The sequence below is a fragment of the Drosophila albomicans genome, chromosome 2L, assembly GCF_009650485.2.
Source record: "Drosophila albomicans strain 15112-1751.03 chromosome 2L, ASM965048v2, whole genome shotgun sequence".
NCBI lineage: Eukaryota > Metazoa > Arthropoda > Insecta > Diptera > Drosophilidae > Drosophila > Drosophila albomicans.
Window position 1 is genome coordinate 16,146,537 of NC_047628.2, and position 26,999 is coordinate 16,173,535.

General features: G+C 36.4%; 3 protein-coding genes across 3 annotated transcripts in view; 1 reads left to right on the forward strand and 2 right to left on the reverse strand.

Moving 5' to 3' along the window:
* LOC117563580 (roundabout homolog 2) overlaps positions 1-26,999 on the reverse strand; it is a 51,210-nt gene that overhangs the window by 11,962 nt on the left and 12,249 nt on the right. The window contains 5 exon segments of the mRNA XM_034241966.2: positions 929-1,060; positions 1,150-1,290; positions 1,471-1,755; positions 6,616-6,718; positions 15,705-15,898. Coding sequence (XP_034097857.1) covers positions 929-1,060; positions 1,150-1,290; positions 1,471-1,755; positions 6,616-6,718; positions 15,705-15,898 — 855 coding nt within the window.
* On the reverse strand, positions 2,639-3,095 carry LOC117563582 (40S ribosomal protein S28-like). Its single transcript, XM_034241969.2, has one exon. The coding sequence runs from the start codon at positions 2,993-2,995 to the stop codon at positions 2,798-2,800; it is 198 nt and encodes a 65-aa protein (XP_034097860.1). The 5' UTR covers positions 2,996-3,095; the 3' UTR covers positions 2,639-2,797.
* The window catches only part of LOC117565600 (probable multidrug resistance-associated protein lethal(2)03659), a 145,985-nt gene continuing 133,294 nt past the window's right edge, over positions 14,309-26,999 (forward strand). Inside the window, exon 1 of the mRNA XM_052002056.1 lies at positions 14,309-14,320. The gene's annotated coding sequence lies outside the window, so the exon portion shown is untranslated. The remainder of the gene's footprint in view (positions 14,321-26,999) is intronic.

A 26,999-nucleotide genomic window follows, 5' to 3' on the forward strand; every position in this document is an offset into this window, starting at 1 on the left:
AAACCTATTTAAAATGTACGGCAGCTTAAAGCTTTAAAAGATATAATTCAATAGGCAAAATGATATATGAATGTATAATATTTGCATAAAGGTAAATGTTTACATTTAAACTGATTTTTAAATAAACTGCTGCAGATTTGAACGCTACTGATTTACAATTTAAAATCTTGTCATTAAGCTCTTGCATTTTTATTGCTTTCTTTTCATTATGAAAATTATGAATTGTTTTTTTCTATACAATGCATTCATTCACAAATATCACTTTAATAGCTGATTAGCTTGTGCATTCCTAATGTTTATTTTATATATCAAAATTGTGGAATTTATTTCCATAGAATGCTTTTGCTAAATTATACATTCGCAGTCTAAACTCTGATTATTAGCTTAGTTGCTTATTAGAATAATTTCATTTCTGATAATCTTTTAATAACAAATACTTTTTTCCATTGAGAATTTTAAATTTTATTTATTTTTCAACATCAGTTTCAAATATTTTCATTACCTTTTGCATTCCCAGTGTGTTATTTCCAATTTGAATAATGTGGGGTAATATTTTGATTATTTGAAGACTAATTTATTGCTCAAAATCTTGTCATCTGCATTCTCTGTTGATTATTGTTGTTATGCAAATTGTGGAACTTTTTATTGTTTTGTGCAATCTATGATGTTATTAGCTTCTACATTCCTATTGTCAAATTTTATAATAAAATTAGAGCACTGTTTAGTTTATACTTTCTTGTAGATGTTTTATATTTTCTATCCATCTACATTTCCTACTGAAAATGCTGTTTAAACCTTTTACTTTTTCTTTCTGTTGTTGTCGCTTCACTCCCTACCCAATAAACATTATTTGCTTCAGCTCCACTTTAAGCTCGTGTCATTATCTAGTTGTTCTGCTAGCAGTGTATTAATTGAAGCCATAACTCACCGAACACTGTCAGCGTGCCCATGGCCGTGATGGCGCCCACCACATTATCCGCCTCGCAGCTGTATTCCCCTTCGTCCGCAATGGTGACGCGTTCCAGTCGCAGACTGCGATCCTCCAGCACACTGACGCGGTCTGTGTTTGGGGCGACATAAACCAAATGAGTTGCGATTTTTTTTTTGTGGCTGCTGTTGCCTGAATGAATTATGGGATGGAAAACTTACCTAGCGGCATGTTGCCGCCTGAAGCGGTGCGCAGCCAAAGGACATCGGGCATGGGATCTCCGCCGACGCGGCAGGGAAATGTGACGGAGGCGCCTTCGAGAACCGTTTGATCATGTGGGCCGCGTATGATGTAGGGTTTAACTGTGCAATAAACATAATGAGACGCTTAGCGGCATTTAGGTGCAAAATCCACAGTGCCCGAATCCCACAAAGGACCCAAGTTACATTCCAGCAAATTGAACATGACACATTGATTTGAGGTGAAACTTGACGTGCGAGTAGAAGAGAGAGGAGGTAAGGGGAAGGGGACTGCTGACTTACCGTGTACTTTGAGTGTGGCCAAAGAGGATTCACGCACACCGACTGGATTCTTGGCAATGCATTGGTATTGACCCTCGTCACTCTGACGTGCATCCTGTATGGCCAAATTGCCACCATCAACGATGCGTACACGCTTCGAGCCCTCCAAATCCAATTTCTGGCCGCCCTTCTTCCATGTGACCGTCGGTTCCGGAATGCCACGCGGTGGGGCGCACTCCAACAACGCCGTTTCGCCCTGGGCGATGCGTGTGTTTTGCGGCTCCAGGCGAAACTCATCGCGAAGCACTGTCAAACAGAGAGAGAGAGAGGGGGAGATATAGAGATGGAGAGTGAGAAGAGTGACAGCGTTTTAGTCTCCGTATATGTATGTGTATGTTGGTGTGATGGCCTCTGTCCATTTGATTTCTCCAGCTGCCGTTGCTGTTGTTGTTGTTGGTTATAAATTATCTTGGTTTTGCATGATAAATGCCCGTCCCTGTCCTGCCTTAACCTGCGGCACTCTCTCTCAGCTTATATAGGTGTGCGCTTTTGTGGGTGTTTGCGGCCTGACAGCAAAGATAAATTGTTGGTAAATGGAATAAATGTGATTTTTATACGCCATACGCCACGTCGAAAGAGACTCCGCCGAGTGACTGTAGCTCATTTGTAACACACAAAAAAAAAACTGTCTGGCAACGCCATTTGCTCGCAGCTTTTTAGTTAATTTAATTCACCACTCAAACTTCATTCTCATATTTAAGCATATAGAATTTTATTTCACTTGGTCAAATCAACCAAAAATAACTTATTGTTTTGCATTGATAAAACAGTTTGTTATTGGCCAAGCTTGAAGAGCTAGCGATGATAGTAATTTGATTCGTATAATCGATTAGACTGGAACTGGAGTCAAAAATGAACTAGTAACTCGATAAGTTGTTTAATCGAACTTAAGTGTTATCGAATATGGCCACGAATATTCACGTGCTAAATGAAAATTCCCCCTCTAATATCTTTCTACCTTTTTATGCATTTCACATAATTGAGAATTCATTTTCTTGATATTTAGAAACAAGTCTACATCATTTATAATATAGAGAATAGAGTGTAGAATGGATATAGAGAATTATATGGCGTATTTATATATTTTGCATATTTTTAAAGTTACTTTCAAGCTACAATTTAAAAGGCACTTTCGGTTTAGCAGCTCAAATTTACAAGTTTAATTAAATGCTTTTGGCATGCACATTAAAGTTTATGCAAACATAGTATATCGTTTTTATTGCTGCCTCAACTTTTCTTCGTTCGTTTATTGTTGTCAGAAGACAGAAGAGAGAATCCATTTTCATTCCTAGCGCAGACGTCTAGCTTCACGTTCAGATTCCAGCAGCGTGAGAATGTCGCCTTCACGCACAGGTCCCTTCACATTGCGGATGATCTGACGATTATTTTCGCCCAGAAATTCCACCTTCACTTGTGTGCACTGACCCTGAGAGCCGGTGCGTCCCAGCACCTTGATGACGCGAGCCCAGACAATTGGTCTATCCATATTGTATAGTACTTTATTTTATTAAATTCTTTTTGGTTTGAAAAAGAAAAATTTGCAAAGCTTGCTCTTCTGCTGACTGTCTAGTGAAATGTGTGAAAGATATCGATTAAGTAGAGAAGAAAAGTCGATAGACACAGAGTTGCAATCTGATGAATGATAGTTCTCGATTAAGTAGAGAAGCAAGCAAGTACTTGGTGAAGGTTATCGATTAAGTAGAGACCCAAGCAAAAGAAGTCGATAAACACAGAGTTGTAATTTGCAATGCCGGTGAAAGTGCTGTAAAGTGTTCTTCAATTTACAATTTCAAATTTTTGATTTAAATGAAATGCACTTTGAAAGTACATTTTAAATAATTGAACGCGCAAAGTGGAAGCCGAAGCAGATACGAATTTATTCATGCGATATTTGCAGCTTAGTAGCAATTTTTGCGTTTTAATACTTGGAGCATTTCTAAAGGTTCGTTTTTTGTTGCCTTTAACCCAGCGTAGTAAATCACGCTATTATCAACATTTTGCTTTGCCAACCGCAGATTTAAGGCACTCACTAACTCAGCTGTCTGCATTTATTTTGCATGCTCTCTCGCTTTTCTTTTCCTGCTTTTCTTTTCTATTTTCTATTTTTTGCTTTATACTTTGTACTCCATCTCCATCTTTCAACCTTGCCATGCTGTGCAGTCTGTGGTCAAATTGCAAACCTGTAATTTGCACACCTTGCTTGCCCCATGAGGCGGCGGCTGCTGCTGTTGCTGCTGCCACTGACGTTGCTTCCACCTCGATTTGCACAGTTATAAATTTGCTATGCGAATATTTGTCCCACACACACAACACACACACACATACACACAAGCGGGGGAGTAGTGTAATAAATCAAGTAACTTTCAAGTGCTTGAAAAGCAGAGCAAAGTACATTTTTTTTTTATTTTTTTCATTCGTGCCATGAAAAGCGAGCTTTGTGCATTCACTTCTTATATACTTTGTATATAGCGAATAAATCCGAAATGCGGTAGCAGCTTTTACGTAAATTAAATTTCACTTTTTTCTTATTATAGTACATCTACATTATATTCTTGTATTTTAATCTCCCAAAGTGAATAAGCGCATTTCTGTTTTTTTGTCGGTTTAGTTTTTGCTTTTCTTTTCCCCACACTCTTTTTACGCTGTGCAAAAATGTTGAACCATGACTTTTATTAAATTTAAAGTGATGTCTATAAATCAACATAAATCAAAATATATTTTCTGACGAAAGTGAGCACGAAAGCGAAGCACAGCCACAGCAAGAAGAAACTTTTAATACTTCGGAAATAGCAACAACAAAAAAGTAAAGCGCCCATCCCGACATCATCCGTATCCGGACACCGACTTTCTGTTGGAGCGAACGAAACACAGCAGGAAACACGCCAACCATCAATAAATTAATCAAAGTCATAATCAGTGTCAGGTTCAGTGGCACTGGTGAAAGTTGTAGGCCAAATTCTCAATTGGGTCGTGGCTGTTGTCGTGGTCCGTGACTCAGTGAAGCGGAAAAGCGCCGCTGAAAAGGTGCAAACTGCCAGCTGGCCAGATAATGAGTTAATAAATGATCGTTAAGCCAATATTTATATATATAGTATATGACAGCCCCTATACAAAGATAAATGTTAAAGCCAGAACGCCACAATTAAAGCTATTTTCAGACGGGCAGATGCGAGAGAAAGATACCTGAGCAGGAGAGTTGGAGTTGGAGTACGTCGCACACATTGCGTATGCGTAATGTGACAGAAATTGCGCTGACAACATCAAATATGGGCAACTTATGTTTATTATTGACACACAAAATAAAAAAGCGAACGAACGGAAAAAGAAAAGCAAACTCTACCCTCTAGTCAGCTTTTATTGCCTAACCCAATCAATGTGAACGCTTTTCTCCCCGCCCCCACCCCCTCACTTCAGACACGAGTCGCAATAACGACGTTTTAACCAAGCAAACAAATTTGACGTGCTTTTCGTGATTTACATGCAAATATTGAAAAATATTCCCCAAGGATACCGCAAAAAGCAAACCAAACCAAACCGGCTAAGACTAAACACGAGCAGTACCAGAAAAGAATAAATAAAAATAAAAAAAACAGCAGCAAGGAACAGGAAGAACGAGGAGAACTTTCAACGTCAGGAAGCAAATATCGATTTTCATGTGAAGGCGGTTGTGGAAAATGAAAGAGTATGGCAAATAAAAGAAATATTAGCCAACAAAAGACAAAGTGGCGGTCTGCGGTGGCAATAGGGCAAATGGGAGTTCAAATGGGGGACCCGAAAAAAACGAACCATATATATACACTTTTGCTGTAGCCCGATATGTCGTGCATATATGTATGTTAGTATGAATAATGATCTCAAAAGTAGGTTTTACATTAAAAAGAAATGAGTTTCACAATTATGATAAATATTCTTCAATATTTTATATCAATGTAGGTTATAAATCGAAGAACATTATACAAAATTCAATAGATTTCAATAATAATAATAAATTTAAACATACAAGAAATTTCTTATTGTTAGATAGTAAGGTGAATAATGATGACAAAAGTAGGTTTTACATTAATATAATATGAAAACAAAAATAGGCTGCAGAATTATGATAAATATGCTAAAATATTTTGTAGGTTATAAATCAAGGGAAATGTTAAAAAATTCAATGGAATTCAATAGTTTTAATAAATTTAAACATAACAGACATTTCTTATTGTTAGACAGTTATGTTTATTATACATAATCTCTTATCTGCAATATCTCTATTTTTTTTTGTCTTTTCTTGAGTCAAAAATAAGCTTAACTCTCATACTATATTTTGTATATTTGTCCTTCACTTGCATAAACAAATTTGCTGATTTTTTCGAGCATAAGTTAAGTGAGTTATTCTCTAATCTGTTGTGATAGCACAAACTCTTGTCAAAGCATACATTTAGACCTGTCCCAACCTCAATAACCATGCTATAGCTACACTCTAGCCATGTGTTCCCATAAATCACACATACAGAAAGAACTCCGTCACCCAAAAAAAAAAGGAAAAAGAGGAGAAGCAAATAAGGAAAAGCTCAACTCAATCCGTTCACTCAACCCGACAACCAACTAACCAGCTGAAAAAGGCTTCAAAAGTCAAAAAAAATGGCAGTAAAAATAGAAAATTCAGAAAGAGCAAAAGAGAAAACTAAAACGGGTTAATAGAAGCAGAGACAGTCACAGAGGCAGAGACAGCGACTGAGGCAGCGGCAGAGACCTCTGACAAGACAAGTGGGTGCGTTCATGCGGAAAACTTGTAAACGCAGCTCAGCTAGTTAGTTAAGTGGGCGTTGCTACACCTCCAACCGAATCCTGCCCAAACACAACACACACAGCAAAGACGAAAAAAAAAAGACAGTCGCTGCCCTGGGCATATCGAAGCCCAGCAACAACAACAACAACTGTGGCAAAAATCAACATCAATTTAGAATATTAAAAACGCAAACGCGTGCGTGGGCAACGCTGCTGACAACGATGTTGTGCCTGCCTCCTGCTTTCTCTTTCCCAGCATGTGGCGTGTGGAGTTGAGGATGTGACTGTATGTAAATGTGTGTGTGTGAATGTGGTTGTGAATTGAGGACTTACCCGCCACTTGCAGCGTGGCATTGCGACTCCGTGCCACGCCCAGTTCGTTTTTAGCCTCACACCAGTAGACGCCGGCATCTGTTTCGCGACGCGAATTGACAACCTGCAAAAAAAAAACAGAAGCAGAAAGAAAGCGAGGGTGAGAAAAAAGATTAGACATGAAGTAAAAGCTGAGGAAAAGCATGAGCTTAAGGGCCAAATGTGAGCAAATTTTAATTGAAACGAGTAAAAGATTGTTTTTCCAACTCGTTATACTCTAACCAAAGGGGAATTTGAGGATATATGTGCAGCCAAGATGAGTAAGAGAATTTCATATACTAAAATTTCATACTATGAAAATATTAATATAAGAAAATTATTAATTATTATTATGAACAACAATTCTTTAGAAATAATTTTTAAATTAATTAAAAGTTTCATCTAAGAAACTCTAAAGTTTATTAATTTGTGTTTGTTTTCAGTTTGATTTGGTATATACTAGAATTTTGTATAAAAAACATAAATTTATAAAATACCATTGCCACAGTATTTTATTTTATGAATTCTAATAAAAAAATCGTTAACTACTTAAAGCATATCACTTTAAGTTTGCTATCTATCTATCTAGCTATAAAAATTATTAGCTGAAGTTTGATTTCATTTTGATTAGGTATATACTAGAATAGAATGTGATACATTTATAAAATAACAATTTCTTAGCAACTTTAAAGTTAATCAGCTTAAGCTTTATTTTCAACTTTATTTGGTATATACTAGAATTTGGTATTTAGAACATGACAAAGTTTCAAAATATCAAAAATTGAGGTGGGCACCTAATATGAAGATAAGATAATCAGCTTTTAATTACTATTACCCAAATATTTATTTTAAAATTGTAATAATTAAACAAAAAATCATTAGAAAAAATCGTAAATAACTTGTAAATTCAATCTCTGCAAATTAATTCATATTGTTTAAAGTTTGTTGTCATATTCATTTCCTGTATAAATTTTAAGTATGAGGATTCAAATAAAGAAATGGACTCTTAATCCCAAAATAATAATTTTTAAATGAAAAGTTCAAACTCAGCAAAATTCAAGTTTATCAGCAAAAGTTTGACAATTTCAGTTATCAAAATTATTTCTCGTATATGTCAAATATATGATATATAAAAGAAAATCTCTTGTTACGATGCCAAAGATAATAGTTTATCGTGCAGTTTAAGTTGACATAATGCAAGTCAAAAAGGGTATATAACTGATATCATTCAGCAGATTGCTTTTGCAGCTTTTTCTTATTGTAATTTTACAAATGGCAGCAAAAAGTGCTTTTACAACTCGCAAGACGTTTGCTTGCTTCGCTGTCTCTTTCGCTCTTCCTCTCTCTATTACCTCACTCACTTTTGGAGTCTGTCGCAATCTCTCATGTTGTGCTGCTTCTTGCCTCTTCTTGTCCTCTCGTCGTCGTTGTTGTTGTCGTTGCCCTGTCTTTTTGGCCATAATAAACAGCCAGCAATCTGTTGTCTGTTGCGCGTCTGCTGCCTTCAAGTGCTCAAATCATAAAATGTCTCTCGAGCAACTTTATAGTTACTTCATGTTCCCTTCCCTTCCCTCTCTCTCTCTCTCTGCTTTCAGTTGCTTGTTTCGCTGACTGTTTTTGTCTTTCAGTTTTGTTTATTTGTTTTTGTGCGCGCTCACAAAAGAAATTCCCCAACATGCGCTTAAAATTAAATGTCAAAATGTGTAAGATGTATGTGTGTGTGTTTCACTGTGTATTAGTGTAAATATGTATGTGTGTGTGTCATATTTATCTGCTCTGCAGCAGCGGCAACAAAGTTCGCACAATTTACACAACTTCTGCGCCTTCTCATCCAAGTGAAATTAAGTGTTGCGCTAAGTGAAGATGACAAAAGGGTTCTTCAGCTGTATTATTCTTTCATTTAATCTTGCTCATGTGTGTGTGAGTGTGAGTGTGTTTGTGTGTGTGTTGTGCTCTCTACTGTGCCGCGGGTGTGCTTTGTAAAACAAATAAGCGAATGCGCTTCAGGCATCTCAATTGTCATGCTGGCAACTCAAAGGCAAAGCTCTTCATACTCCACAGCAAACTTGAGGCAAAAGGATCTTAAATATACGACTATCACACACACACAGACACACACACATCGCATTGTCCTTTGTCAGTTCTTAGTCAAACTACTTTATTATTCCCATCATAAGTTTTGTCTCCCTACACCACAGGCAATGCCCCGCTTTCCGTTGTCTTATCAACTTGAGGCTGACAGCCTTGTGATTGAACTGCTTTTTAAGATACACAAAGCACAAAAGACATTTCATTTGTAGCAGAATTAATTATGTTTTAATTGTAAAAAGAACAAATTTAGTTGTTTGTATACATTTTGTATCAATTGCTTTGAGTCGTAAATAAATAATGAAATTATGGAGTTATTAAATTTATGTATTGTATTTTATTGAGATTGAAGTTAATTTCGTAGTTGCTTTGCCTGGCAATCTGGTATTTTTTGGACTCAATGGTATATTTTGTATGTAGCACTTTATCTTTATACCAATGTTTTTTGTATTTTGTGGTATATTAATTTAGTAATACAATACATCAAATATAGTATTTGGTATATTTTCAATATTTTTGCGGTATAGTATAACTGACTGCCTCACTTTTTTCGTTTATTCACAATTGGTAGCGAGTATCTCACAACCGAGCACTCTCGAATATAGATTTCTATCTTGTTTTTGATTAGTTTTGTATTTAGCCCGATGTTAAAATATTTCTCCTTTGATTCAATAATATTGTGACTACTATTATTTTTAATTCTTTTCCCTTTTTATATAAAATTTATTTAGAATTTTTTCTGTTCTGTCTTAATCTCACTTTCCTAGACAAAAATCTTTTTTAAATTCTCATTTTCTTATATTTTTCTTTAATCTGAATCTACTGTAATTTGCTCTACTTCTTTGCTTTCTTACAACATTCTTTCTTTCTTTCTTTCTCTCTTTTTGATTTACAAAACTAACCTTGCACTCAGTAGTTTCTTTTGATTTTGTCTGCTTTTTACCTGCATTTAACAGCACTTCAAATATTAAGCATACGCCCCATGGGTCGCAGCTGCTGTGTAGCTGCTGTCGACCAAAAGACTAAGCTTATTACCAGCTACCAAAGCAGTTGCAATTACATTTTTATTTAAAAATTTCCCGCTCGCATTCTTTCTGAATATATATAAAATGAAATCCGTTGCAATGGAAATGAAAGCAGATAAAAAAAATAAAAATATAATTCGTGCTCTGTGCAGACAGACAATGTAATCTATATGCTTTCCACTCTTTTTTACTGCAGCTAGCTCTTTCTATTGTTTGTTGTTGAAATTTAATTTGGCCAGAGAAGCGAACAGTGACAACGGCAACAGCAGCAGGAGCAGAAGCAACGACAGCGACAGGATAAGGAAAAGGAAAAGAAACTGCGCCGAAAGTCACATAAATTTATTTATGTCTTTAATGACTTGAGCCACGCGAATTGTTGCGAATTGGCTGCGCGAGCTCTACTCTCTTTTTTTGTGTGTTTGTTGTGTTGTTTGTGCGTGCTGCCAGCAAACATTGAAACTGATTTGACACCAACAACAACAGCAACAATTTTGCCGTGTGCTACGTGCGTCTTGAATTCAGTTGGGGGAAAACAACAAAGGCTGAGGAGGGAGGGGGACTTTGGAGGGCAGAGTTGAAGCGCTGCGGCTATAAAATATATTGACTGTGTGTGTGTATTAGTATAAATGTATATACACACACTCGCTCTCTTTCTCTTTCTTTCACTGTGTATTCGCGCGTTGAAAACACGCTTCCGTTTTAATTTAAAATACCCATAAATTTACAACATTTCATTTGGGAGCCATTTCGTTTTCATGTTGTTACATTTTGTAATTGTGTGTGCAGCAAAAAGAGATAGAAGTCAGTAGAGAAAGAGAGAGAGAGAGAGAGGTAGAGACAGAGACAGAGACAGAGAAGAGCAAGAGCGAGAGCTGAACAAAGCGAAAGTGTGCGTTTGGATAATTTTATTTTAAATTTAAAGCCAGCAAAATGTGGCGTGTAAATGCTTTTAATTGGGCTTGAAATCGAGCCAGTCAGCAAAATTGGCCAAAAAGCTGTGACACAAAGAGGTGACAGACTGAATGAATGAAGAGTTCAACAGGTAACTTTCACAATATAATATAAATAGTGTAACATGTATTTAGAACAAGGTTTACGCTTAGCATTTAATGGAATGAATTGCAAATTAATAGAGAAATCATAGTGAGAGAATAAATCGCTCTAAATCAAATATTTTTGATGTCACAATAAATATTATACAAAAATATATTGTGAAATAAATACAGAACCAATTATAAAGTAATCCAAATAAAAATATCATCAAAGCAAGAATAAAATATTCAAATAACATTTGTTTACCATTCGATTTAGCGTTTAAAATTGTGAAAGACTTTTGTTGTCTAAAATTATTTTTTGCCCGTATCATTTTTGTTCATACTTATTGAGATTTTAAGAAAATGTTTGAACGAAAGTCGTTGACTTTTAAAGCTGTGTTCCTTTCAATGAACATATATAAAAAGCAGGTAAATCTCAAAGGACTTGGCTACTTGCAACGACTCGCTTGACAGGACAAAGCAATGCTGATTCTTTTGCCACCGGTTCAAGCTGGTTGTTTACCTTCATTTCTGTTGTTAATAAGTCGAAAGATTTGTTGTTGCCACCCTTCTTTACCTTTCAGTCAACCAATCAACTTTGGAACGACTCTGACTTGTTAAGTCGTTCATTAAACGGCTCTCGAAAGTGTTTCGCGTCCCTCACACACTCAGTTAATAAGCGAACGAACATAAAGTGTGAATTGCGGCGCACTCATAAAGTCCATGTGAATATACATAACGCATACGCAACGTTGTCGCTGACTCCTAGGGCCGTAAATACTTTTGCTTGGCTCTGCGCTGTTTTTTTCTTTTTTATGAAGCTGCGAATGTGTCAAGCGTTTTGTAAACCCATTAAAATGTACTCCACATGCCTGGCAGTTGAAAGTTATGTTGCGCTTGTGGCCAAAGTGGCAAGTGGCAAGTAGCAAGCGGCAAGTGGCAGAGGAACAGTAACGTGTAGTCGTAATGTGGCATTAACGTGACTCTGTTGTAGTTTTTAATTAAGTCGAATCCAACGATATTCCATTTTTTTCGCTCTCTCTCTGTTATAGACGATGATTTATTTGACTGCCAGCAAATGTTTTTGATTGCCTTTTAAAGCTCGGCCACAAAACTACACAGCGTTTAAATAAGCATTTAGAGGCGAACGAACGCATTACATGCAAACACTTGAGTGCCAGACAGTTGTACAAATACCGAAACCAGGCAACTTTTAGCCAAGGACGAGCAGAGGATGTGAATGTAGAGGATGAGGATGTGAATGTGGATTCAGATTCAGATTCAGTTGCTTTGCCGCCTCTTCAGCTGTTGATGATGTGCGGAAGGCACAAACCAAAGTGGCGCACACAAATACACGCGCATAGTTGCTACAAATCATGTGGATCCTCCCTCGCTCTCCTTCCCATCCCTCCTCTCCATCTCATACTCTTCTCTGCTCTGCTACAACATTTGTCTGACTGGTCGTTTCGTCCTTTTTCGTGCAGTTACGTAAATTATTGTCTGTCTCCTTGTTGCTCGCTCCTCCACTGTCACTTTTCGCTATACTTCAGCTTTTCTCTCTGTTTTTTTTTTTCGGGGCGCACACACATACAGCGGGAGAGAAAGCAAGGAAATGAATGAGAGAGAGAAAGAGACAACTACACACATTGTATTTTATTGCAAATTCCCCACTCGCTTGTCTCTTATTGTTAGTTAAAGACGAGAAGCTAGACCCTAGCAGAACTTTGTGCCGCATTAAAGTTGCCACACACACAAAAATTTTGTTTTCTTTTCTTCGTTGCCGCTGTGGAAATTTGATAGTGTTGCATACTTTTTGGGGCGCTATCATTTTCGGTCGCCCCTCGTTATAATAATGCTTGGGCGAAGTAGCTTCACTTCCCCCCATTATAAGTAAGATGAATTGTCTCTGACAGAGAGAGAGAAAGGGAGAGAGAGAGATGGAGGGAGCGGGAGTGAGAGAGAGCGACGGAGACTTTTAGTTGCAATGCGAAAAGCTGGCGGAATTAGAATGTAAATTATGCAAGTGACATAGAAAAATGGCGCAAAAATATAAAAAAAGAAACAAAAATATCCTTGGCTTACATTTTAAAATGAAAGCAACCAAAAGCGAATTTATCGGGATTAGTTGTTGCTGCTACTGCTGCTGCAATCTTTGCAGTCATAGTTTCTCCACAAAGCGCACACGGGATTAGCCGATAAATGTATAATATTTTTGCAAAATGGGGTCAACTTTCAAAGCCCCACATTGTAAATTTGTGCAATTTGAATGCTGATTTCTCTCGCATTAAATCCCACATAATTCATTTATAATTGGCAACGCTTTTATCTGTCTTTTGCCATTAAAAGTACAATTGCAGCATTTGATTAAAGCTCTAAATGAAATACTTTTCTTAAATGTTAAAAAATATATTAATTTGTTGATTGTCAGCGCTTTAAAAGTGGGCACGAAATGTGGCCAAGAGAAATGTCAGTTTGGTTTTTGTGGTGCGGACAGGTTAGAAATAATGGACGGGGCTTTAGCTTTCGAATTAATTCATTTAAAACTCGTTAGTTAGTGCAGAGAGCGAGCGAAACGGAAGCTTGTGTCTGAAAGTCTGATTTGCTGGAATGCTGAAATCCTGAATCCTTTTTTGCACTTAAGTGATAAACAAATACACTCTCACATCAGAGGCAAACACACAAACAAACACACACAGAGACAAATGCGAAAGCAAAATGCATAAGCAGACAGACTGAGCAGACGACGACAGATCGAGTGTGAAAAGTGCCAGGCTCCAGTTGGAAGAATGAATAACGCAGACTGCATCAGGGGACAAGTGGGGGAAAAAGGATGCGGAGTCGAAATGTCCTGGCCGCAGCAGCGTCTCCAACTGCATCATCAGCATAATCAACGCGCGCCGTTGGCTTTTTGCGTAGTAAATTGCTGAGTACTCAGTCCAAGTGCTGCCACTGCTTCAACTGCTGCCACACACCAACACACACACACACATACACATACACTTACTCATACAGTTACACTCATTCAGTGGGAGCTCATCAGAGTGCTGACTTTTGCTGTGTTGCCAGCCAACTTCCGTTTGTCTTTATTTGTCTGGCTGGCTTCTGCTTTTGGCTTCTCTGCTCGAATTTTCTCCACTTTCTGCACCTCTGAGGGCATCCCTCTTAATGTTTGTTTACCTTACGTTAATGAAGTTGTTGGCCCGAACCCCACACAACGAAATGCTTGCAAAAATATTTTTGCAGCTTGCAAAAGATACGAGTATATGTATGCATATAAAAAAGTGCAAAGCAGAGAAAAAACGGAGAAAAATAAAAGCAATTAGTTTGTTCATCACTCAACAGATGGCCTGGCAAAATGAAAAATTTTAAACAGCCTTTTCACCTCCGCCGCTGACTATCTCCTCGCTATCTCGCTGTCTTATTATGAATGAAAAGCGCGGAGACAGCGGCAAAATAATAATTATGCATGCAGCAAAAAGAGGAGAAAAATATGAAAATGCAAAAAAAAAAAGAAGGAAAAAGAAAAACAAACAAACATATAAATAAGTAAGCGAGCGAGCGAGTGAAAATAATGTAAATACACCGCAGGCTCATTTCATGATCCTACCCAGAAAAAATAAGGATACAATGACTTTTTCGGTGAGTTGAAAGCACCGAGCTCAGCTCTCTCTCTCTCTCTCTCTCTCTCTCTCTCTATAGAAGTGTGAATTAAGCCGAGGTTGGGGATTTAGCCCCTAAGGATGTAATTTCACTATAAACAAAAGCTTCACAAAAAATGTGCTGCTGTGGTTTTTAGAATTCTTTTGAGTTGAGCAACGCTCTGAAGAGCTGAGAGTTTATCATAATGAAAGATGAAAGTAAGTCTAGCAAAGAGCAAATCTGGGATCTGAACTGTTATTTTCTTGACAACATAGAAAATATTGTGAAAGATAATATAAATTATTAAAATAATCTATCTGAAATGTAACTCATTACAATTTTTTTACTTAAACATTTTCTGCTAAATTTAAAGACTCGTTAGCCATATGAGATATATTATTATATGGTTCTTTTATTATATTTAATTCAGCTACAAACAACTTTTAAAATTCAATTTGACTGCTAAACTCTGATATGAGGTTTGCATAATAAAAGTCAATCATATAATACGGAGGCTGTTCTTCAATCTAAACGAGTTCCTTACAAAATTGACAAAATTTTGCAAATTGAGAATAAAAATATATTTAAAAATTTTTACATTTTTATAATCATATTTGCCCATTTATTATTGAGAAATAGCATCTCAACTTCTAAATTTTAACTTCTTAAAGGAGTATAACATTTTTATAAAACATTTCTATCTATTTAAAACTGAAAACAAAAATTTTCTATTCTTACTGTTGACTTCTTGAAAGTATTCTTAATTTTTATTAAATTTGTCTCCTATTTAAAACTGAAAAATATACTTGCATTTCCTACTTAGTATAATAAAAGTTCATTCAATTCTTATAAATTGATTTTGCTTATTTATAGTATACTATAATTGAGAAATTCACTTACATTTCTTACTGCTAGTTTCACTAGATTGAATTGAATTTGAGTATAATATTTTTAAAACTGAGAAAAAGACTTATATTTCCTACTGTTAGTTTCTTAAAAGAATGCGGCATTTATATATAATGTTTCTATCCAATTAATATTGAGAAATAGCATCTCCACAGTTAACTTCTTAAATGAGTATTGAATTTTTATAAAAATATTTCTATCTATTTAAAACTGAGAAGTAGACTTCGTATTTTTACTTTTGCCTTCCTGATAGTATTTTTAATTTTTACAAAAAATTCCTCGTCGGGTTTAAAATCAAACAAACATAAATTCGTCTGGCAAGAGTATTCAAATGAAGCTTACGCCACTCAGTAAAAAACTGTCATGTTGTGGGACTTACCTTAAGGAAGAACAATCCACCCGCTGGCAGCGTAATGCGATGGGAGCCCGGCAGTATCTTCAGTGGCACGCCATCCTTATACCATTGAATGGTGGGCGTGGGCGAACCCTCAGCCTTGCAATTAAGCGTTGCTGGCTCGTGTCGTGGCACCGTCGTATCTATGGGATGTTCAACTATTCGCGGCGGATGTGAACCTGCAACGATGCAATGCAGAAAGAGCAATGAAGAGGTTAAAACGTACTTTTCTCTTTTTTTTTGTTTTGTTTTGTATATAAATTGCAGAGGGAAGAAATAAGTAGAGAGCGGAGAGGTAAAGGGAGGGAGAGCATATCCTTTTTCCGCTGCGTCAGTTGCGAGAGTCGTCAGCGGTTTGGCAAATGTTAAAAGCGACGAGCTGCCTGGCAAATGAAAACAATGTTAATGCGCATTGCCGTTGCCGTTGCAAATGAAGTTGCAGTTGCAACTGACGAGTGGCAAAAGCAAAGCAAAGCGATGCGAAGGGGGGAATTTCTGTATCAGCATAAAGACTCAAAGGTTCAGTTTGGAATTAATTTGTGTGAATTTGCATATGCGGCAAAAGGACCACCGCAAGGCAGCTTAGCAGTTAAGTAGTTTTTTGTTTTTGCATAATGCGAAACTGTAAAATTAACTAGAAAAACGAGGAGGGCGGAGGAGGTAAATATCAGGCACACACACACAGGTTGTCAGGTTGTCAGTTTTTAGGGGGCATGTTAGCCTGAGATAAGCAAAGGGATTAGCATAGTTTTCGATGCCATTCAAGTAAAAGCAAAAGCATTCATCAGCAGCGCATTTGCGAATGCAGTTCACGCTGCAAATGAAACGTATTCAAATTACGCTTCATACTATAAAGCCAAAGCCCAAAGCAAATGAGAAACGTGCTCGTGCGACTTAAAGGATTCAAAGCACTAAATAAGATTTCCCCAAAAACACATACAAAGTGGCATTAGGACAGCATTTAATTCAAGAGATAAATCTCGCTCTTATAGTTTCAAGTCAAACTTAATCCATTTTGATTTTTCTTTGCATTTCACAAACATATTTGTATAATCTTAAGGTGCTTTTCCCTAATTGTGTTTTTAAGCCCATAAAGCGCTTTCAATTCATGTCAGATACTTTCCCGTAGAGCTTATGCGTATTCAACACAAAAACTTGTCAGTGGCAAAAAGACATAAATTTCAATTTTCATGTCATATATAAACAATTTGCTGTCACCCACACACGCACACAAAACTTTATCGCAACAAAAATCTATACGGATTTATATAAATACGTATACATTTACAGAGAGACAGAAATACATTTATGTATTTGTATCTGTATCTGTATCTATGGCTGCCGTTTGAAAATTGATATGTCAGAAATGTTGGAATATTGAAACGTTATTAAATCAGAAAAAGCGCAGCTGTTGTTGCTTCTGCTTCTGCTGTTGCTGTTGCATTTTGTTGTTGATTGCATCGCCAGCAACATGACAACAGCAACAACAGCAATAACAATAACAATTTCAGTATCAACAACTTCGCACAGCTCGAGGCAAATGCTGCATGTCATGCAACAGACGCTGCATAAAGTCGAACTGCAAATCGAATAGAAAATTGGGCGAAGGAGGATTCTCCTCTTCACTGTTCTGTTCGCATGTTGCATGTTGCTGACTTTGCCCCGCGGCAGCCGCTTTAGCAAGTCGCAACGCATGTCAATGTTATTTTAGCAATGAAAAAAAATAAACGCACGAAACGAAAAAACACTTCAAGCTCAGAGTGGAGCGTGAGGCAAAGTTATGGCCAGGCCAAAAATCAACACGCAAACAAAACAAAAACAACAGCAGCGAAAAGAAACAACAACAAGTAACTAAAGTTCAGTCAAAATGTTCAATGTGCCACACTTTGAGGGTTAAATGTCGCATGTGGGTGGCAACAACAACAACAACTTTGAGACAGGGGTGCAACACACACAACAAAAAAAAGTTGCTGGACCGTGGACGTATTTTTTTTTTTTTTTGCTGCTTTTGTTTTTCTGTTTACATATCTTTGCTGACCAGCCAAGAGAACCAAGCTGCCGGAGCTGCTGCTGCTGCGGCTGTTGCTTGTGGTTGTGGTTGTGCCCTGCGGTAATGTTCAACACCTAAAAAAGGTTGTTTTTATAAATGACACATCCAAAAAAAAGGGGCTGCCCGACTACTTTCTACTGTCTGGCAGCGGTTGCAAGTGTCATAAGTGCCAGCAAAAGAGTGTGGAGTATTGAGCTTGGTCTCTGAGTAACAAACAGAGCTTTCACTTCACCCTCGACTGACCTTCAGTTGGAGTATGCAGAGCCATGAGTCAGACAGTCCCGAATCAATAAAGATTTATTGTTAATTACATAATTGAACATTTTCATAATAAAATTTATCCCCTGCTATTTTACATTTCGCACATAATTTAAAAAGGTATCGCAATGTCTTTTATAAACATTTCTGTCCTTAACTGCGCTTAAAATAAATACAAGAAAAATATAATTAAATCAACAAATCATTTTTTAAATGATTCTATATGAATATTTCCTCCCGTAACTGCGTTTCAAAGTTATTCAAAATATTAAACTAAATTAACAAAAATATTTAAAAATTTGTTAATTTAATTTGTGCATTTAATTATTATTTAACCCATCAAATGAAATAAAAGTTGATTTAATGTATTTATCACAATGTGTTTTTATAAATATTTTAGTTAAGAACTAAATTAACAAATTCATTTAAAATTAATTTGAATTCATTTTTAAATTAAATCATTCGTAAAATTAAATTTAGCTCGAGCTATTTTTTCATAAATAAATAAATTAGGTTCCAACATCATTTCAATTAAATAAAAAAATGTAATTAATATGTTAACTAATATATTCAAGACCAGGTAAATTCAATGCAGCTTCTAATCATTATGTTCAATCATCAAATTATTAAAAGCTTTATCAAAATTAGTTTGTGGTTTTAACTTTTTTTCACTCTTTTTTATCACTAATATGAAATTAAACTATATTAAATTTAGCAAATTATTTTCGAATTGAAATAAATTGATTTAAAGGTCTAAATATTAATTAAAACGTGAATTAATTTACGAATTAGAATACGAAGTAAGAATACTTTCCTCTAAGAACTTAAAATAATTGAGCTGCATTTTGAATAACTACATATATCAATTTATTTCTAAATATTTCTTCGCGAATTTATCATAAATGTAATACACTTTTTTTTAGTAAATTTATTTATTTATGAATTCCATTTTTTAAAAACTGTTCCCATATTCAAGTAAGCCCACAATTAGCCTTCATTGCGTATGCTTGATTTGGCAGTTTTATTATAGTTGGCATTTCGTTCTCGTGCTTCGCCTGCGACTTTGTCGTGTTCGTTGTCGAGATCAAAAGTTAGCGTGTGCATTTAATGAAACGACTTGCAGCTAAATAATTCAATTAGAAAATTGAAAATTGCATTCTCGATTTTCAGTTTTCTCAGCAATTCGCTCTGGTAGCCCAGAGGCCTACTAATTTAGTTTTAATTGCGTGCCACTCACAAGTCCATATAAGAAAGCATATATAAAATATATACATATAGTAGAAGATGGTTATGTGTGTGTGTGTGTAATATGTTGGCCAAGCATACAAAGAATGTAACAACATGGAAAATGCACGAAATTTGCATAAATTGCTAAAACGACAAAGGCATTTCCAAGCGCTTATGCAAAATGCAAAAGTGCCAGGACCCTAAAAGGACTTGAAATAACCCAAAGAAGCAAGACGGACACAAAACATGACGACGTCGACGAAGACGTCGAAGACGTTGCACTATGAGTGCCACACTCTCTTGTGGGGCATGGAAAATGCCTGAAGAAAATTTCATAGTGCAGTTTTTCCGTCCCTTTACATTCTCTGTCGATGGCTGGGAAAAAGCGTTTTGGAAACTGGGTTTCACTTAACAAGCAAAATATTTGCAGCAATTTCCTTAAACATTTTTTTTTTGTTTTCCACATATGAGTGTTTTCCACATATGTGTATGTGTGTGTATGTGTGTGTGTAATGGCAGACATTTGCATGCTTTCTGCATTGTTTGTTGCTGCTGCTGGCGGCCAAAAAACAATGCCAAGAACTAAAAGCAAGCTAGAGAGTGCGCCTTCAACGCCTTGCCATACACATTTGCAGCTAGTGGCTTTAAGAAGCGCCTCTTCCCCTCCTACCCTCCTTTCCCCTCTCTGCTTACATCATCATCAATCAAAGAGCCTTGAGCTGTGCTCTGCTCTGCTCGCTGCTCTGCCTCTCTTTGACTGTTGTTTTAATTAGAACGTTGCTAATTGTTTTAGTAGCATACTTTTAGGGCAACTTCTGCTGCTGTTTTCCCTCAGCTGAAACTGTGTTACGAGTAGTTTTGTTGCACGTCCAGTGCGATAATTAAATTTTCGCTATAATTTATGTATATAGTATGTTGTTGCAACCAAACAGCTGCTGCTAAGCAAATTTATCTTGTAGGTGGGCGCCAGAATGTTGTATGTTATGTGTTCGTGTAACTAGGCAAAAGTTCAACCAAAAATATTTGGAAGTGAGGGAAATAAGACTTTATAATTATGTATGTAAGTTAAAGTGATTTTAATTTCATTTTCATTTTGCTAATGAAGCTGCATTTCTCAGCAACAAAAGCAAAACACAAACTAAGTTTCAATTAGCTTCGCTTCGAAAGTAAATTCAGCACAGTACAAGTGCATATTTCAGCACTAGATTCCTTAAAGTTTTCATGGCAAAATAGCAACAAAAGTTGATTCTCAAATTTTGGCAAATTCGTAGCAAACTAGATTGATTGGCATAGAATTTATTTTCCGAAAAAATGAGAAAAAGTAAAACTTGATTTGTTTACTTATTGATTATGGAAATATTTAGTATTTTATTTCAAAGATAATTCATCTTCCATCATAGAGTTTATAGATATTTTAAATTAAAATTAATAAATGTTGGTAAACAAATTTAATAAGGATATAATGTTATGTCAAATCTTGTTCTTGAATCCTAACGATCTATCTTATTTGTTATAGCTTGAAGATAAACAAGTAGGAAAGCTGCGAACTAATTTTGAATAAAAGCAAAACAGTGCAGTAGTATTCTTAAAATATATTATGTAATATACCGCAAAAATACTAAAATATACCGAAGGTTATATTTGGAATATCGATAAAGTACTAAATTTTAAATATACCGCTTATATACCATTTGAAATAAAAGCGAAACAATGTGGTATTACTCTTCAAATATACAAAATAATACACCATAAAATACTAAAATATACTGAATTTAGTATATGGTATATCGATTAAGTACTACATTCGAATTATACCATAGAGATCATCATAATATACCAGATTGTTTGCCAAAGCAACTAATTCCCAATTGCTGTAGGCGTTTTTTATCATAATTCTTAAATAATATCTACAATTTTTATTCGATACCAAATTTTCAGAAATTAAAAATACTATAGTTATTATTGTCTGTACCAAAATTAACGAATCTAACTTAAAAATTACGCTTGTTATTCCTCACCTTAAGGTAGGCAAATTTAACAAAGACGCTAATGTTGTCTTGAATCATGAATTTCAATTATTATTATCTCTTCGATTAATCCTATTTCTTCATTAAACGTGGTCAAATAAAATGTACTTTATGCTATCTAATTTCTCTGTTGCCTTTATCAATATTAATGTATTTTTCTTTTCATGTATGATTTATTACTTCAGGTAAGTGCCAAGTCATATTTGTAAATATCACAACAGCTAATCCTTGACATTATCAACAATATTACAAAATAAGCTCAGCTTTCGTCACTTTATTTTTTCCACCCTCAAGTAATTTTTGTGTTACCAAATCTTCAGTTGTTTAATTTAGTATCAACCACCGAAAAAGTTGTGAACATAACAGCAACGATTATATCATTGTCGCCTCAACGAAGTCGAGTCTTACACTTTTTTTTCAAGAGAATTGTACAATATTTCTGTTCTATGTTTGTTTATTTTGTTATTCCTGTGGAAACTTCGTGCTTCGTGTAGAACGCAAATGAGTCAAATTAAAGTTTGGTAAACGCTTCGTGTGCAGCAAATTGTTTCCGGGGATGTTGTGAAAAGTTTTTGTTTAGTTATGAATCATAACGACGCAACGAGAACAACAACAACGAGAACCAACAGTCGAGTATGGCTATAAATTCTCAACGTTTAGAGCAAAGTTTTTTTTTCTGTTTTCTAGTATCTGGCAAGGGTTGTCCCTGGGCGGCGATTGAGAAGGGGAGACAGGACAATGACTCACAAGTTCTAGCAAATGAATTGCTTTTTTTTTTTTGGGTGTTTCGGTGTTTTTTGACACTCTTTATAATTGTGTAGATGAAGGAGTCTCCCACTCCCCTTTTAGAGAGTAACTCGTGACGACGCCCATGGATTATGGAGTGACATTTGCCATGTTCATTCAAATAGTAAACATGTCGGGAGTCAAGATTTTTGTGGTTAAATGCAAAATGCAATAAATGCAAAGAGGGAGATAGAGTCAGCATTGGCATCAACGTCACATCCAAATGTGCACTATACAAATGCTTATATAGATATAGATATATGTACTTTTTACAGAGCAAAAGTGTCTGGCTATGAGAGTTGGCCTGTTGAACTGAGAGCCAAGCTGCTGCATATAAAGTGCAAATAATATAAATAATTCAAAACACACGAGAGACTGAACGCCGCACACACACATACATTTGCATTGACACACTTCAAAGTTGCACATGCCAGGTTGCCACCCCCCTACCCCTTTCCCCCTCTTTCCACCACCCTTTGGCAAACTTTTGCCCACTTTTGGCGAGCGCCCACTAAATGCATTACAATGCCAAATGCAACACACAACTCAGTTCGCACATATACAAACCGAGTGTGCAAATACTTTTAGACAACAGTGTAAGGGGATGGGGAGTGAGGAAGGGGAGTGTGGAGCTGCAACACTCGTATATCTAGCTAAACAGACGCCCACTCAGTCAGTGAGTCAGACAGACAGTCGTATATACTTTTGCTCCACATTCCCGTAGACAGCAGCTCCACCTGCAACCACAGTTAGTCAGGCGCCTCCCTAGTGCGGCTTGCTCCCTCCACTCTCCCCCATCTCTACTTCCTCGCCCCCTTTTGTGGAAAAAAAACATGTGTCCAATACTTGGCGTTGTCTGTGGATGCAAACACAACTAAGTATATGCAATTGCACTTGCTGCTGCTGCTGCCCAAAAACTTGCAGCCTTGACGCTCCAGCCAAGAGTCAGCACTCACACACACACACACATGCCCCTCTACACCCACTCACACACTCAAATGCAAAGTTTTCACATTGAATTTTCCGGCACAGCGCATCGAACGACAAAATCCACAAATAGTACAACAAGTTTGCCTAGGTGTAAGTGTGTGTGTATAAGTGGGTGCAAGTGCACATGTGTGCGTATATGTTTTACATATATTATGTGGTGTGTGTGTGTGTCTGTTATTCTAGTCTCTGTTTTTGTTGTGCGCTCTACAGGGCATCTACAATTTTGTGTGTTGACAGCTGCTTCAAACAGACTTTAAGTAACTTTTATAAGAAAACTGGGAAATCTTCTAAATTTTAAAGTTTAAGCTTCTGAACTATTTAATTATAATTAGCTAAAAAATTTAGCGAAAAATAGGTGTAAAATATTTAAAGCGAAAATGTGTAAGAAGTACAGCAAAGCACTTTAGCTAATTACAATAACTTTTTATAATTTATCTATGTTAGACTTGAAGAAAACTTTGGCAAATAATTTTGTGCAAATTTTAGAGCTGAAATATCTAGTCAACATTTTTCGCTAAGAAGAATAGGAAGATAAAAAAACGGTGGCTAATAATACTACTTCAATAAAATTATTATTATTTTATAACGAATAAAATTCGTTATTGCAAATTTCTTATTATTTATTTAAATAGGAACTATAAACAAAGAAATTCTATTCGGCTCCGTTTGAGAAATGTTTGAAAGTATGTCACCCAAAATTCTCGTATAGAGTATTGAAATATGAACTATAAACAAAGGAATTCTATTTTTGTTTTACATAATTTCCGAAAGGGTCACAAAACTTTTTGCATCGTAAAATTATAGTATGGTTGATCAAGGAAGATTGTTAGAGGCAGCCACACGATATTTTATTTGCACATCGGGACATTTGAAATTCCAGTTCGTGTGATGGCTCATTAAACAGCAAATAGCCGGAGCAACAAACCCACCTATGAAAGCACCTGCCACCCGCTACCCGCTACCCTTCGCCCGTCGCCCGTCACCCATCAACTGGCAAGCAGGAAAACCACGTCTCATTCAGGATGAGCAGAGAAATTTCATTCGTGTTAAGCTGCTGTGTCAAATGCTAATTAAAATCAAGCGGCATTCGCTCGCTTATATAAACAGATATCCCCACGCCCAGGTAAAACTAAAATCACAGGACATCAACGAAGCAGCGGCGGCGACTGAGGCGGCAGCAACGCCATCATCATCATTATCCTTGTCATCGTCAACAGCAATCAAGATAAAAGATAAGTTAAATGCCGAGCGGGCAAAGTGGTGAAGATGAAACGAGGCCAGTAACAACAACAACAACAAAGGCAACTGGAACTGTAGTTGGTCCTTGGCAATCTGCTTGCTCCTGCTGCTTGTTTGTTTTGTAATAAAGTCCTGGACCTGGAACCGTGGCAGCGGCGGCGACGGCGGCGGCTGCTGCTCTTCAGTTGCGGCATCAAAGCAAACTTTCGAGTTGCTGCCTTCGGTTTTTCGGCTAGTGATTTGAACGCTTGATTGCTTTCACTCATCCTGTCATTTCTCTGGACCTCATCCTGGGCCCTCAGTACGTGCAAAGCACCAAAGGACATGCCCCAAGTCTCTCTGTGTATGGGTGTGCATGTTAATTTCCATCTGCCTGATTGCGAGGGTGTGTGTGTCTCTCTATATCTTTCTATCTATGCCTTGATGGTCGAGAGAGCTTCATAACAACACGTTCGGCTCATAATTTGGAGTGAAAATTTTCAATTAAACTTAATTGCATTAAAAGCGAAGGGTTCAATCTGTCGTTATAACCGCCCCCATTTTGCTTTGCTCCCCCCTTTGCTGTTGTTGTTGTCCTCCTTACTTTTTAACTTGTGCTGCGCCTTCTCCCTTCGTTCCCTTGCATTTCATTTTAATTTTCGTTCCCCCTTTTATAGTTGTTGCTTTTTATGGTTGTCGAAACTTTTTTTATGTTGCAATAGATTTAGCTTTTGTGTGGTTTTTACTATGAAAGAGTTGAAGAGGGAAAGCGAGGGGAATCTGTTTACACTTCTCGTTAAATATCAAGTCAATTTGTGCCGAAGTCATTTCAAGTTTAGCTATTAATAAATTTTCATATTTTTAATACATATTTGAATTCATTTTCGACATTTTGATTACAAATTTATTGCATAATCATGTTTTAGTTTTATAGTTGAAATTTGATGAGAGTTTTTTGGGCCAATCGGAACAGTTTGCAGTCATTGAGGGTAATTGATATAAAAGTTAATTTGCACTCTTAAATTTTGTAAATTGCATTGAAATAAAAGTTAACTTTTGGTCTTCGATTTTACAACTATTAATGAAATTGTAATTCATTGGCAGTCTTCGAGGTTATTATTTTAAATGGTTAGTCTTAAATTTTGTAATTTTGAATGAAATTGGCCATTTCATTTTAGGAGATGATTCCATTTTTTAATATTTAGTCTTCAATTTTGTTAATTTCAATTTAATTTATTGAGGAAATACTTTTAAATGGGCAAAAAACGGCTACTGCTATGACTGACAATCTGGTATATTTTGTACTATATCAATATACCAAATACCGTCTCCGGTATATTTTAGTATATAGTATTGTTTTAGTATATTTTAAAATTAATATTGCAGTTTTTTGCACACTTAACTCTAGCTTTTTACGTGTTTAATTTTAAGTTACATCAATTTCAATTATCCATATTTATTTATTAATGTAAGAATTCAGCATATAAGGATTCTATTTTATTTTCGCTTTTATGTTCGTTGATTTCATTACTTAATGATATATTTGAAATTCCTATTGCATTATTTATTACTGGCAAACAGCAAAAAAACTTTGTAAGCAAAAGATTTATGAGACTCTCAAAGTTGTTATATAGAAAAGAAAGAGTGAATGAATGTTGGAATGAAAGTCTCTTTGGTGGTCAGCCCTTGCATTAGGCACTTTATGGTTGCCATTTCCGCAATTTTAGCAGCATCAGAGGCCTTTCCTCTTGCCACTTGCCACATGCCGCATGCCGAATTCCACTTGCCACATTCCACTCAATGTAAGCGTCAAACAAACGTTTTACTCGGCTTTTTTGTTTGCATCTCTGTGTGTATGTGTGTGTGTAAATTGCAACGCATAAATCTTTGTGACAAACACCCAGAATACACACACACACACTCGTACATACACATTCGCAGTACACACACACAACAGACACTCGAAAAATACAATAGAAGTGATGCGACAGCCATTTTTCAAAAACAAAACAGTCTGAAAATAAAAGCAAAATGAATTGAATTGAATTCGAGGGAGCGAGTAGAAGACTGCCAAACAGAGGCGACTCTCTGCTTAGGCGACAGACAGTGAATAAAGCACGCAAAAAAAAAACTGAACTGAACTGAAAAAAAATGGAAATGGGTATAAAAAAAAGTGTCACACCCTTGATGTAAAAAACACAACAACAGCAACGACAACAAAAAAAGTTAGAAATACAGGCAAAACGCATGATTGTCTTAATGGCTTCGACATGTTTGCAAAACGACTGTCAAAAGCAGCCATGTCAGGGATCCTTGCTGGCATCAGGCGTCACATGAAATCACCAGCAAGACAATGCAAAAGTGACTAAGAATGAAGGAGAGAGAGAGAGAGAAAGAGAGCGGGGGAAAGAGAAGTGCTGAAGAATTGTGTGTTGTGTGTGTGCCTTCTGCCTTTTTGATTTGCTCGGTTTGCTCTTCAGGACATTTGCGATTGCGAGACACTTGAGCTTGTCATATGCCTCCGTTTCTACTGCCATTTCTACACTCCATTTCTACCCATACACACACACACTTGCAGCTGCTTCATCTTGTGCATCACTTTCTCGTCTTGTGTGTGGCATGACAGAAAGTCACTCAGTCATGCAACCAGCACCACAGCAGCAACACTTGATACTGCCCCATCTTCAGTTTCACGCTCTCTATGCATACTCTGCCTGAGGGTAT